The 15,006-nt window shown below is 45.9% G+C and overlaps 1 protein-coding gene across 1 annotated transcript in view; it reads left to right on the top strand.

Annotated features, from left to right (window-relative positions):
- Positions 1–15,006, top strand: part of cdon (cell adhesion associated, oncogene regulated) — a 46,362-nt gene that overhangs the window by 10,957 nt on the left and 20,399 nt on the right. The window contains exons 2-7 of the mRNA XM_072694645.1: positions 9,173–9,306; positions 10,341–10,619; positions 12,154–12,300; positions 12,435–12,578; positions 12,698–12,988; positions 13,124–13,393. Of these exons, the coding sequence (XP_072550746.1) occupies positions 9,225–9,306; positions 10,341–10,619; positions 12,154–12,300; positions 12,435–12,578; positions 12,698–12,988; positions 13,124–13,393 (1,213 nt within the window). The 5' untranslated portion in view covers positions 9,173–9,224. The remainder of the gene's footprint in view (positions 1–9,172; positions 9,307–10,340; positions 10,620–12,153; positions 12,301–12,434; positions 12,579–12,697; positions 12,989–13,123; positions 13,394–15,006) is intronic.

Raw genomic sequence — 15,006 nt, 5'->3', positions numbered from 1 at the left:
ATACTCCCTAGCCTAGCCTATGATCTATGAAACAGACACACTTGGCACTGGCTGCCAATCAGCTTAGTCTCTCAGTGGTACCCCCTCCGAGGCTTGCACAATCTCAGTCTCTCCTACATTCCTGCTCTCCGTCCGAATTACCTCCCCTCTGCGCCCATCGCCGCTCCAGGGCTCCGGTGAAGCTGTGAACTCAGCTGGAAGGGCAGCTCGGCAGCTCCCAACAATGCAGTGGGCGTAGTTCCTTTTTCCCTGCATGCCTTGCAGCAGGCCTGGCCGCGGCCTTGTGCAGAGGCAGCGCCCTGAGATCCGTTTCCAGTGTCCGAGACGGCACTATTGAGTTTTGGCTCTGCTCTTAATCCCTGTTGTTGAAAACCTTGGGAAACAACTCACTTACCTCTCCACCCCCGTCTCCCTCACTCTCTCTCAGCACCCCCCCTTCTCCCCCACCTCACCCCCAGCCCCCCTTTCCCAGGCAAATAAGACGCCACAGAACAAACTCCAATTAAGAGCGTTCCTCTCTACTGTACTGAGGCTCGGCCCCTCCCTCCCAGCTCCGGCTCACCAGGCGATCCCCGCCGAGTGTTTGTGTCCGAGGCCAAGCAGCCCGGGGCGGGAATTAGCGCCGTCTCCCAGGTCTGGGGCCTGGCACTCGGGGAAGGAAGGCGGGGTTGGACGGGTCAGGGCTGGGAATCTTCGAAGTTGGGGAGGCAATGTGTGTGTCCTTGGTAAACAAGACTTTGTGAGACTTGTCTGATTCCAGGGGCCTCCATTCTCATTTCTCTTTTGAAGACCCCCCCCCACTCCTTCCTTGTGTTTACTTCCTTGTATCTCCTTCTCTGCAAACTTGGGCCACATTGCTTTGCCCGAGTCACCCTCATCCTCACAAATGACAAGAATTCCTGTGAGCAGATGAGCTTTATTTTATTGCCATGAGGAGAAGAGGGGCCTTGAAAGCAGTATCAGACTCCTGCAGAAAAAAAAATATCCAACACACACACACACACACACACACACCCACACACACATACACACAAAGACAGTTGAAGGCTACCCTCACTGTGTCATTTCAATGGGACAACTGTCATTCCAATCCGCTTGCGCAACGGCTAACTCCTCCAGTCTGATTTCCTCCTTCGTTCCCATTAAAACAAAGACGGGCTCCTCTGTGCTCCCACTCTGAGCTCCCAATCTCCTTCTCTCCTTCTGTTTTTTTTTTCAGACATATGTCTCTCTCCTGCTCTGTCTCTCTCCCTCCTTCTCTTTTTCTCTTGTTTTTTAATAAAGTCTCCCTCCACTCTTTAATCAGAGTGGGGCTGCTCAGTTGAGGCCCAGCATTTCCATTCATTAGTCTCCTCTGCATGGCCTGGGGCTGCCTTCATTCCTCAAACTTCAACCAATAGTAGCCAATTACAGGCCCATTCAGGCCAGCGGTGGTGCAGGGCCCCGCTGACTGTCCCCCGTTCTCTCTCTCTCTCTCTCTCTCTCTTTTTCTCTGTCTGATTGCGCATTAAGTCACTAAGTTGTACCATCAGCAGGCTAGGAGGATTACAAGCGCGGTTCACACAGTATCGGTTTGTCTCTGTCAGGCATTAGCAGGGGAAATGAGCTGAGGTTTGGCAAGTATTCACCTCCCGATGAATCCCCTCTTTTTCTTCTGCTAACTCCAGCCACCCCCCCATCAACCGTTCCTCGTCTTACTTTCTTGCCATTCTCAGTCTAAGAAGACTTTTTTTTTAGCTTTTTCCTGTTTGAAATATGATGGGGATAGTCTTTTATTGACCTTTTGGTTTTTCATTTCTTGCTTAGCCTTTTCTATCTCTCTCTCTCTCTCTCTCTCTCTCTCTCTCTCTCTCTCAGAGGAATGTGTCTGTGTGTAGGAGCTCCTCTGTCAGCAACTCGGAGGGCAAGTATGGACAGGTTCAGGGTATAGCATAAAAGTCAGCTTCAGCACACGGGTCAGATCAGACCATTACAAAGACAGACTCCAGTTTCTTTTCACTTGCCTTTCTCTTTTATTCTTCCCTATTAAATTCGCTCGTGTGTGCAGTGGGTTCGGCACAATGGCTGGTTTATCTTCTCGTCTGTGTGATTCAGATAAATAGTTTTTGTGGTCTTATCATCAGACTTTCACGACTCTCATTCTTTCTACCTGAAAAACTAATTTAGCCCCCCCAACCCCCCCCACCGCTCTCTCTCCCCCTGTCTCTGTCTTGCCCTGCCCTGCGGGGTCTTTGATACTTTCTGCCGTTGCCTTTGTCCATGTTTACCCAATATGACAGGGATCTGGGCATGAGGCAGATGGCTCTTGAAGCATTTCCTGTGGCGAGGGGCGCCTCTTTCTATTCTCCCTTCTTTTCTAGAGGGGTGCAGGTGGCGTTAACCCCCCACCCACCCACCCACCCACCCTCAGGGGCCTGTTGGAATGTTTATTTTCAATGGTGTCACCCTGCCAGGAGCCTTCACTCCTCCAAAAATGCTCATCTTGCTGCAAGGGATATGTGCAAGTAGTAGGAGTTCAATGGTTAGCTCTTATTTAAGGCACTTAGCATGATTCACCCTGGCCTGAGGATACTATGCTCAGACACTACTCTGAAAAAGACTTGCTCTATGGCTTTCTGTGTGTTAGAGCTGAGGTCAGTGAAAGTACCAGAGCACACAGTGAATAACATAATGTGAACAGTAGTTCAGGGTCTCAGGTAAGAGCCCTATCTGGGTGTTTATGTCCCTGACTTTGCCTGCTTATCTTGATGGACATGCTGCATCATCGGTTCCTGCATCATATAAAGTCCTCCCTCTCATCTGGCTTACCGAGGTCTACTTTATTCATCAATACACATTTACACATAAGCATGAAACCAGAGCAGAAGGAAGGAGACGGAGGACATCTGCTTTTTCGTCTGGCTGACATTTCACAGGCCAGAGATCTGTCCATGAGAGCGGTTTAGAAACACAGGCTTTAATTTCTCATTCTTAATAGCTGACCACAGATCAGTTCCCCCAAACTGTCCTCCAGTCTGAAATGTAATGAGCAAAACAGCAATTTACCCCGCTAAATAATACACTGTTATGGGCATACAGCAGTCCGGGATTACAGCTTTCCTGGTTCCCACAGTGGTGAGATGAAATCCTACCCACTGACACTGCACTGGCGATGCCTCCGTACTGTACAAATGCTGGCACCATTGTTTTGGGCCTGAGCCCTATTCACTATATGTCCAAATGTTAGTGGACACCTTTTCTAATTAATGTATTCAGCTACTTTAAAGTGCATCCGTTGCTGACACAGATGTGCAAATGCACACGCACACACAGCTTGTCTAAAGCCTGTAGAAAAGTACTGCCAGTAGAATAGGATAAACATGACCCTATTGGCACCATGCTGCCTAATGCCAGGCTAGAGGGGCAAAGTCTTCTTTTCTGGAATGATGGTGGAGGAGCTCCATTCAGTAAAATCTAGTAGAAAGTCTTCTTTTCTGGACAGTAGAGACAGTTACTCCAACAAAAGCAGGAGAAACTCTTTTAATACCCTTGATTTCAGAAGAAACAATAAATGGGCAGGTGTCCCAATACTTTTGTCCATATATAGCCAATTGTGAATAAGTTACCGTAGTGGGTTTGAAATGTGTAGCACCTTTTGCACTTTCTACTCCCACAATAATCTCTTTTGATGTGGCCTGTATGGTGAAGATCATCATCTACGACTACGGGGACTTCCCATCTAAGATTGGGCATGTATCAGCACCCCAGAACTCTCTCTTTTCCTCTTACCCTCTCTCTCTCCTTTCCATTGGCGCCTGAGCTCAGGCTCCAGACTTTGCCTCTTTGCCGCTGTCTCTCCTACCAGCATCCAGCTCCTCTCCCCATCTCTCTCTCTCTCTCTCTCTTTCTCTCTCTCTGTCCCTCTTTCTCTCTCTCCCCCTGTTTTGATGACGGACACCAGATATCCCTTGCAGCGTCAACCTGCCCTGAGCCCGCTTGCCTCCAGGCGGATGTCAGTAGAAAGGCAGTGAGATAAGAGGCAGGAATGATGCCTGTGTGTTTCCTCGTCTCGCCAGATCCCCGACACAGATAAGCCAGAGATGCGGAGGTGCTGCCTTCACACCCGTCCCCTGCCAGCTCCCATGAGTGTCCTGGTGACACCAAAGGAGGCGGGGGGAACAGCAACAACTGTGCTCACAGCATCCCAACCCGCAGGAGCGTGCCGAGCTGCCCAGCGCTGGCTGGCTGTTAATGCGAGCCCGTTGTTATTATTGTAATTATATATGATTATTCTGGCAGCGAGGTGGAGATAGTTTCCACTGATGGCATAGGGGCACTACAGAGGACTTGTCGGGACTTGTGGTGAAACAGAAGCGCTACTCTCAGTATGGCAGGACAGAGCAGATGCAGCAGCATACGCACACACACACACACACACAAGCATGCTTGATACAGTTACCAGTCTGTACCTCACCTATCTCAGCAGGCCTTTCTATAAAGTTTATATGAGAGCTGAGTCACTGATTTGAGATTCGTTGTGGATAGTGGATGACCATGATGATCTGGTGCAAATGTTACATCATGATACAGTTTCCTGATACACGACACATATCAAGATTTTTCAACAGACGCACCGCTCCACCAAACAGCTCTCAAACCCGTGAGCAGCTGTGATTATTATAGTTATTTTAGAGATGAACCGATATAGGAATTTTAAGCTGCATTTATCTGATATTATTTATATATATAAACCCATCCTTGGGTCAGATGGCATGGACTGTATTAGATGATGGAAGGTGCTCATAGTAGAGGTTAGCTGCTCCACAGTGGAGCGTCGATTGCTCCGTACCACTCACTGGCGTGGGGCTCCACTGTGCGAGAGTCTCTGTACACCTTCACTATGACGGCTAGCACCCTTTGCCCACTGTTACAGTCATATCAGAACATTACGACCACCCCTGGTTTGGAATGAACTCGGCCCAGGACGTCACGGATGCTGTGTGACAGGGGTTCCTGAACGTATAAGTAAGCGAGCTCACCAGTCAGCTGTAGCAGAGTGCAAAACCATTGCCATGAGCAAAGGACGCAGCTTGGCTGAAAAGGGCATGATAATATGGTACTGGGCGAAAGGTGGTAACATCTTGGAAGCCGTTATCTTTGTGGGATTTTCCGACACGAAACGACTTCCTGTTTAGTTTAGTTTTTTTACTTGTCAGAGCCTACACCAAGCAAACGTCCAGGTCTCAGGACGATAAACCGATAGTATAATAAATACTGTAAATATATGATCAATTATCTGTATTAATTATAGGTCACATTTAAACATCTGGATACCAACGTGATTGTGATATTATTTTGCATCCATATTGTTTTGTAATGTTTCTTAATGTATTATTAATGTACAAATATCAAATGATTGATAAAAATAAATCAATAAAATAGGATCAATGACTTATTTGTTAATTTTCTATTTATTGCTTTATTTTTTAATATTTATTCCTTTTATTAAGACTTTTTCCGTCATGCACAAGTATACGCAAATTCTACAGGTAGCAGTTATACACATAACTGTGTGTGTACACCCGTCTGTCCGCGTAGCTCGATTTGAGCTGGTCAGAGCAGTACATTCCCCGTCTCTCTTTCTCACCCTGTTTTTTGGGGGGTTGACCCTGTAGGCCTGAACCAGGGCCAGCAGACACCCGCTGACTCTGTGCTCTCTGGTGACCTTTGACCTCGTGGGTGAGAGAGGGCATGAGCAAGAGGCTGAGGGAGTTTATTATTTCCTGTGTTTCCTCCTTCAGCCAGTGTGTGTGTGTGTGTGTGTGTGTGTGTGTGTGTGTGTGTGTAGGTGTCTGAGTGTTTTTTTGGACTTCATTGTAGTCTTCTGGCTCTCCTGAAGTTCACTGAAAAACCTACACAGTAAAGTTTATTGTCTGGAACAAATGATTTTTTGGGAAGTCCTGGACGGGGTGTCTGGACCAGGATTGAGTGGACAATTTAACTCAGTTGTTATGAGGCCATAATCTTGCCAAAATCTAACAACCCCTCTTTCCCTCAAAAGAAAAGAACAGAATTGGTTTAAACTTTAACTTCCATTTCACACAATCAGGGGTGTGTGTGTAAGTGTGTGTGTGTGTGTGTGTGTGTGTGTGTGTGTGTGTGTGTGTGTGTAAGTGTGAGGGACAACCTAGATATGGTGTGGCTGTAAAAATAGGCTGATATTAAGGTTTCGCTGATTGATCAAAATTCTTGGTTTGCAGCCCGAGACCAATTCAGCTTTAATTTGGACAAATAAATGATTTTTTTCTCAATTGAAGTGCATTCTAGACCAACGTGACAGGGTGGTAACAACAATCATTAATCAGTGTATTTTTAGATACTGACCATGCTTGGCAGCGGGCGTTCACATGAATAAAGTGAACACATTTTTCACATTATTAGTAGTATTTTTAGTAATAGTGGTAGTAGTATACTTAGTAGTATTGGTATTATTATTGTTGTTGTTATTGTTGTTATCATTATTAGTTGTAGTAGTATTAGTATTATTAGTATTATTGTTGTTGTAGCTCGCTTTGAGTTGGTCGTTTTTTTGGGAGGATGACCCTGTAGGCCTGAACCATGTGACAGGGTGGCAACAACACTGTCAGTGTATTTTTGCATATTGACCATGTGTTGCAGGGGGCTTGTGCATTAATTAAATGAATCTATTTATTATTTGCAGTATTATTGTTATTATTATTATTATTATCGTTGTTATTTGGGGAGATGTGATTGTGACATCACACCATTAAATCTTTACAGTCACATTCAGATTCACAATAATATCAGATTCACTGCAGTACTGAAAAATAATTACCAGTATTGTTTGATGATTTTAATGTATTTATTGTACTCTGGAAAAGAAGACTAAATGTTCTAACTAGAGCTGGGCAATATGACGATATTTTAGCATATCGTGATCAATTTTGTTATGGTGATAACAGGAAGCTTTTCTAAGCATATGGAGAATACTGGTGCAGGTTTCGTTACTAACCGTGTAATTAGACTAGTTTAATTAGATCAGATGTTGAGTATAAATCACTGTCTGTCGCTACTGCTGTGTTTAGTCTGTGATTACATGCATCATGATAAATATTGCATTTCGCAAAAAAGTCTTTGAATATTATGATATAGTATTTGTACCATATCGCCCAGCCCTAGTTCTAAAGACTAGAAATGTTCAGATATCAGCACCAGCCCAGAATGGCCAACTCCCTGCATCCCTGCAGCCATATTTTACAACTGACAGTCCCATCAGTCAGAAATGCATCGCTACAGAAAACCACTGATCTCTGTTTTGACAGTGTTTTTATTGTGGATTCTTTTGGCTTCTTTAGCATCAATTACAAAACTTTCATACCAGCCGGGCCCCTCTGCTCATATCCTTCATCTCATCCTAGACTTGTTCAGCTCTAGTGATCCCACCTAGACGTCACCTCTTTAATTTGTCGCAGCCGAGCGGCCTGGTGTCGGGCCGGTGTGGGGCCGGCCCTGAAGCTCCATGGCCTCCACAGCCTGAATGTCGCAGCTGGAAGGCTATTGTCCCTCACCCAAGCCACGGTTACAAACCAGGAGCCAGTGATCAAAGGGCCTGCGGATTACCCCAGCCCTGAGAGAGAGGGGTTGTGCCAGAGGGGAGGAGGAGAAGGGGGGTTCAAAAGGAAAGAGGAATGCTCCTAATTACGTTCCTTCCACTTCTTTTCTTGTGTCTCCGTTTGGGTTCTCTCTCTCAGCTTTCTGCGTGAGTGTGTTACTGTGTGTGTGTGTGTGTGTGTGTGTGTGTGTCTGTCTGTCTGACCGCCCCGTGGCAGCTCTTCAGGCTAGAGTGAACCTGTGAGGAAGCAACACAGTGTGAGAAGAGAGTGATATTAGGAGTGGACAGTGGTAAGCCTCTGTAACAGCAGCCTGGAGCGAGAGAGAGAGAGTGATGGAGAGAGAGAGAGTGGGTAAGGCGAGGGGGGTGGAGCAGAGAGGTAAGTGGGAATTCCAGTGTGTGTATGTGGAGACTCTCACAGTGGGAATCTGGGTGGGGGTCAGCAGAAAGAGATTTCTCATAGGGGGAAGGCTGGCCGAGATCAAGGAGTGTATAAGAGGATGTGTCATGAAGATTATTGGGAGCGTTGTTGGGGATTAAAAAATAGGTGCTGCTATTCTCGTAAGCTGAAGCTTCGGGCCGGGGTCCAGGCTGAGTTGGGCTGTCTTGGAATGACATGTGGACAGAGCTCGTCACTACAGGCGGAGGCAGAGTGAGTGTGTTTGTGCTTGTATTGACTGGGCCTTTGGGATTGACCAGCAGTGTGCAATCTGTGTGTGTCAGCACGGTGCCGGAATGGTGACCTCGGTACCAAAGCCCGGACCATGGTCTGAACCAAGGTTGATGGTTTTTGTTTTAGTTTTGGTTCCAGAACTGTGCTTCATCATCTCCTCTGTGGGCTGCATCTGCCTATACTTGACCCTGGGGTGTGCGTCCGGCATCAGCATGTTGTCAGTTCGGTGTCTCACCTTTCCTGGAAAAGATCAATAAGCAGGTTGATTTGGTTCCACTAAACTGCTGATATTACAGCATAACTACCAGCAGCATCAACGTCAAGCTCAGAACTCAGGATTAGTCCAATTCCCCAAATGAAGGAGCTCATCATGCAGCCTTTACATCATCACCCACAGAGAGAATCGGCCCCAGGTGCCCCCACCGCTCATTTTTACGTCTTCTTCGGTTGTTTTAACTTCCTGTAACTGGTCCGAAAGGCCAACCAATCCAAGACCAACCAAACCATCCATGTTTTGGTCAGGCCAAGTAGAAATGGGAAAAATTTGCAATACAGTATACTGCAATGCTTTAGAGACAGAGACAGTTATAATAATGTGAGAATTTCATACTGTTGCAACCCTATATCACAATTATACACATCCACCTGCTCAAGTTATCCACCTACAGCAGTTTAGCCCCGCCCATTCACTCTAAAAACTAAAAGAAGCTCCAAAGAGGCGCAATACAGATCAGCCAATTATAATGGAGGTCATTTACATGCTCAGTAACTGAAACTAACTGTTCAGTTATAAGGAATATAGAAAAGAATGATGAACCAAAGTTGTGTAAATGTCTAACATAGTTCCAACACATCAGCTGATGTCTGTATATGTGTGTGTTGTGCAGGTGAGGCGTGTGTGTGAGACCCCTGGTTAGTGGGTGGAGGTGAAGCAGCATCATGGACGACGGAGGCCTGAGGGGCCTGAAGGTTCTGTCTACTGTGTTGTGTGTCTGCCATACCCTGCTGTTCAACTGTCCTTGTGAGTACACACAAACATCACACACAAACACACTCACAGGCTCTTTTCCACAAATACACACATGGCACACACACAGTTCTGCACAGTACATCCCACAGACTGCTCAACTGAATACACACAGTCCCCCTATGGAGGGAACGCTGTACCTCATGAGAAAGAACAGGACGAGGAGTTTCTTATGTAACCGGCATGATTACATATCTGCCCATAGGGATATTTGTAGAGCTGCAGCCCAGTGTCATCTAAACATTCTGCTCTACACTATATCTCAAAAAGTTTGTGGACACCCCTTCTAATGAGTGCATTCAGCTACTTTAAGTTGAACCCATTGCTGACACACACAGCTTGTCTAGTCCCTGTAGAGAAGAAGGACTGCCAATAGAATAGGACTCTCTGGAGCAGATCAACATCATGACCCTATTGGCTCCATGCTGCCTAATATCAGGCGTGGGCTAGAGGGGTATAAAGCCCCCCAGCATTGAGCTGTGGAGCAGTGGAAGAACTGTGTTCTCTGGAATGATGGTGGAGGAGCTCCATCCAGTACTTTTGGAATGAGTTGGGGTGGTGATCAACATCCAGCATCCTGCTTGCACCTTGTTATTTTACACTATTCAGCGATCATGTATTTTCCTTCACTATTGTTCTCATAACTTTCCATACAATATGCAAAATCAGATGATATAATGCTAATACTGATATTACTACTGTACTATTACTAATACTACTTCTATTACTACTGCTAATAGTGATAATAATAATGCACCAGGTCATTAAACACCATTATGCTCTTAAGAGAATAATCTTTATAGCATTTGACTCATCTTCTTTGCCTTATAATTGTTTATTGCCGTTCATTTTTATTACAGTGTTGTTATTAATGGTGTATTTTTAAGCTGTTTAAAAGTGCTGCTTTATACATTTAATACAGTGCTTCTCACTGTGCCCTGTACTGCATGGCCTCTCCTGTGTAAACGTCCCAGTAGAGACAAGCTTGTTTATGTCAGGTTTTCTGTCTCTCTCTCCCCTCTCTGCAGTTGTGGTGTCTCTCTCATTCCGTACGCAGCCTGCCTCTGTTGTTCAGAAACAGGGTGGGGCTGTTATCCTGCGCTGTGTGGCGCGTCCCGCCTCTGTCAGCCTCAACTGGATGTTCCAGGGTCAGCCTCTGCAGCCTGGGGTCCTGTCTGGAGTGGAGGTTCAGCCAGGTTCCCTCTCACTGCCTTCTCTCCAGCCCCAACACACAGGCATCTATCAGTGTGTGGCCCGGTCAGAGACGGGCGCCATCACCAGCCAGCAGGCACGGGTGACCATAGCAGGTATGTGGATGAGGTCGCACACATTAACACACTCCCTCACTCACACAGACAGGTGTGCACACACTCGCACAGTTGTGTATCATCAGAAGTGGAACATTATGGTGCCAGGGCAGCTTTGCACTGTCTAGGCAGATGATAGAAAGTCCTGGCATACCGGGCGTGCCTTTACCCCCTCGCCCACCATCAGTGTGTAGTCATTCCCCTAGGCTACATTGTTAAAAAGAGGAGATCCTTGAGGAACCTTTGGAGATTCTTTCATTTGAAAATGTGGAGAAATCTCTTAAGTTGCTTTAAGGACCCTTCAAGAAACCCCCATTCTTCTAAAAATCCTTTCTTGAAGGTTCATTAAAGCACCTCAAGAGGTTTCTTCACAGTTTCACACTGAAGAACCTCCAAATGTTCCTCAAGGATCTTGTTCTTTTAACTGAGATACTCTGTAAAAAAAAAACGGGTAGTTCCTTGAAGAACTCAGGGGCTTCTCATTGCTCTTCAAGGTGCCTGTGAGAATTTTTGTGATTTCTCAGTAGATAGTCTGGGTCTTTAAAGAACCCATTTGTAGACTAGATAATCGTTAGGCTACTTTGAGGAACTTCTAGGATGTCTCACTGCAGTACACTTTACATAATAAACATTAGTTCTTTGCAAATTTTTTAGGGTTCCTCTAAGAACATTTTCTTGAAGGTTTCCTGAGTCACTTCAACACATTCTTCCACAGTTTCCAATGAAAGAACCTCCAAAGGTTCCTCAAGGATCTTGTCCATTACACAGTGCATCTTCTCTTTGAACAGTTTTTAACAGTTAAGTTAAGCTTAGTTGAACAAATAAAAACTTATTTGTTCAACTAAGCTTAACTTAACTGTTAATTTATTAAAAACCAACACAAGTTAGGAGCACTTATCCAGGCTTACCGTGCATTTAGGTGATACAGGGCTTTGTTACAACAGCAGTGATATGCAAACACAGTCGTTTACTCACCTCCATGCGCCCAAGTGCAAACGCAGGCATGCATATTTTCACTAGACCTCAAAGAACAACACTACCACATGAATGTGCTTCAAAGAGGAAGGTGGTAAAATGCCTAGCGAAACGGAAGGCTCCTTTTCTCGAGCTGCTAACCGTCCGCACAAATAGCCGGCCATAGCCCCTCTCAGCTAAGTGCTGTGGGGGGAAGGAAGCGGTGGCGTTTTTTTGTTTTTTTCCTTTGAGGGTGTTTTTAAGTCTGGCACTTTTCCATGCACCTCTTCAACAGTATCCTTAATGAGCCTGGGGGCTTCCTGTGCAGCAGCACAGGCTGATGCCGGGAGGGGAACACTATCAGGCGCAACACTCGCCCGTGGGCCCGGAGACTGATCGGCGTTGCTGATAACACTGTGTTATTATGCAGCAGAAAGGACACGTTCCCCCGGCTGCCCTCACTCCAATACAAACACTTCAGTGACAGAGGGCTTTTGTGCTGGGTCCGGCGGTGGTTCGTGTGAATTGTGTTGCGGTGATGTAAACTTTCATAACTTTGTATCTTCCACTCTGTGTCTAGATATCGAGGAGTTTGGGGAGAGCCATCGGAGGTCTCTGGCAGTAAAAGAAGGGGACACTGCTGTTATTCAGTGCCCGCTACCCCACAGTAATCCTCCTGCTTTACCACGCTATAGAATACGGGGCAAATGGCTAGAGGAGTCTACAGGTATACAGTAATGTCACATACTATTAAAAATATACCACACACTCTTTTTAATATATCATAATAATTTAATAAATAATTAGCTCTTGAAGATCATATATAAAAGATGTCATTATATATTTTTCTTTTTTTTCCAGATGAATATTTAATCCTTCCTTCTGGGAACCTTCAGATAGTCTCTGTTTCCCCAGAGCATCAGGGCATGTATAAGTGTGGTGCATATAATCCCATTACCCGAGAGGCCCGAGTAGAGGCCCATGGCACTAAGCTAATAGTGAAAGGTAAGATAAGGACATGTTTAAGAATGCTGGTTAAAACCTGTTTATTTACCAGAAGCAGGACCATAGAAAGATGATGTCCTGTGTGAATTGTATTTCGTTAACCTCTTCTCCCTTCACAGATTCAGATGGTTCTTCCCCTGTGGGGATAGTATATCCACTGAACCCTATCAACCTGACAGTGGAGCAGTCCGCATCGCTGGTCCTGGAATGTGTAGTGTCCGGAGATCCCTCACCTGTAGCCAAATGGACGAAGGACGGCAGAGAGCTGCGGATGTCTCCCAGACTGCAGATGTTGCACAGTAACCTGCGTCTCAGTGATGTTCAGCTAAGTGATGGTGGAAACTACAGCTGCACCGTTCAAAGGGAAGACGGGGCCTTGGTCAGTGTCCGCTATACTGTGAACGTGCTTGGTGAGTCAAATTGTTCATTGTATCACTAATAATATAATAGTTATATTAATCATTGTCAGAATATCTACATTTAGAGTGAGTGTCTTTGTTTTGTCTAACTGTCTAATACTGCTCCTTACCTCCCCTCTCTCACAGGGGCTGCCAGTATACTGAGAGCTCTGTCGGACCAGACTGTGCCGTCCGGCTCATCTGTGCGATTCACGTGTGCCATGTGGGGAAACCCGCCCCCTAAAATCACCTGGCTGTTCAACTCGTCCCCAGTTTTACCCTCGTCTCGCTTCCAGATATCAGACTCCTCCCTGCGCATCTCCTCAGTCACCGCTCGGGATCAGGGCATGTACCAGTGCCTGCTAGACAATGGGATTGGTTCTGCACAGTCAGCTGCCAGACTTAGCGTCCAGTCAGGTAAGGATTCTTCCTAGGGGTGTCATTTAGTTTACAGACTGGCTAATTGATCATTTAATCAAAGTCAATTCAGTTGTGTTTGTAATTTAATGAGAGCTTTACAATAAATACAGTACCGTGCTGTATGGTGTACTGGTGTAATGCTCTAGCCACAAGCTACTGTTAGCACTAAGCTAACATGCTGGACACAGCACAACATGGTCTTGATACAGCAGTCAGAGATATAATACAGTACAATACACTGCCATAACATTAGTACCACCTGCCTAATATTCAGTAGGTCTGCCCTGTGCTGCCACAAAAGATCTGGCAATTCGAGGCACGGACTCCACAAGACCTCTGAAGGTGTCCTGCTGTGGTCTCTGGCACCAAGATTAATGTTAGCAGCAGATCCTTTAAGACCTGTAAGGTGTGAGGTGGGCGGGGCCTCCATGAGCATGAGTGAGCCTTGGGTGTTCATGACCCTGTCAGCAGTTCACCGGTTGTTCTTCATTGGAGCTTTTTCGGTAGGTACTGACCACTGCATACCAGGAATGCTCTACAAGACCTGCTTGCTGATGTTTTGGAGATGTTCTGACCCATTCATTGTCTGGAACATCGCAGTTTGGTTCTTATCAAAGCTTTGATAAAGACCTGACTGTTCACTCGCTGCCTAATAGGTCCACCCCTCGATAGGAGCCACTGTAGATGGAGATCATCAATGTTCTTCACTTCACTTGTCAGTGGTGCTAATGTTATGGCTGATCAGTGTATGCTGCCAGTGTGTTACTACAAAGCGAAGTGTAGCAAATTCATGCCGTATCATTAAAAACATTTTCAGAGCATTAGTCTGTCATTACTTCCTCCCTATTTGAGTGTCAAACACAGAAATTCTCTGGGCCTTTCTGAGATTTAAGGACTTAGTGACGGTACGGAGATAGTCTGAGTTTAAGGAGTGGGACAGGCTTGGCTGTAAAATAGATGTGGACAGGCTTTGGCTGCAGCAGCGCTGGGGGAGGGTTACAGGAGCAGGAGAGATTTTGGCGGGCAGCGGGGCCGTGAGAGTGAGCTTTGTGCGCACTGTCGGGGATAAGCTCTCAAACAGCGGAATGTGAGGAGTAACTACACAAGGTTATGACGAGAAGCAGACCACCCAGCTGTCAACATCACACACAACCGGCCTTATATTTATTAACGAACACACGCGTACACACATACGCATACTCACATTCGCAGAGCCTCCCCTGCTCTCCTCTGGGTCTATTAGTCAGTGCTGCCCTGCATCCCTGAGCATGATTGATAAAGGCAGAGATATGGGGGCTTCAAGCTAGAAAAAAGACGACTGAGCTCATTTCCAAATGTTGGCTCGTGCTGTTTTGTTCCTGGCTTGCAAAGAGGGAGAGATTTATGTGGCTCTGATAAAATGCAGGTCAGTTCAGAATCATGGGTGTTTATGTTAAAGTGTAGATTTGGAGATATTTGAGGAAAACACAGACTGGTAGACCATGCAGGCCTAAAAATCTGCTCCTTTTTAAATTTTTTCTCATCATTTAAAATGCATGAACACACCCACCTGATCAGCCAGAACATTAGCACCACTGACAGGTGAAGTGAAAAACACTGATGATCTTCAT

Source organism: Salminus brasiliensis, chromosome 13 (assembly GCF_030463535.1).
Source record: "Salminus brasiliensis chromosome 13, fSalBra1.hap2, whole genome shotgun sequence".
Taxonomy (NCBI): domain Eukaryota; kingdom Metazoa; phylum Chordata; class Actinopteri; order Characiformes; family Bryconidae; genus Salminus; species Salminus brasiliensis.
This window is presented reverse-complemented; position numbering and strand designations above follow the sequence as displayed.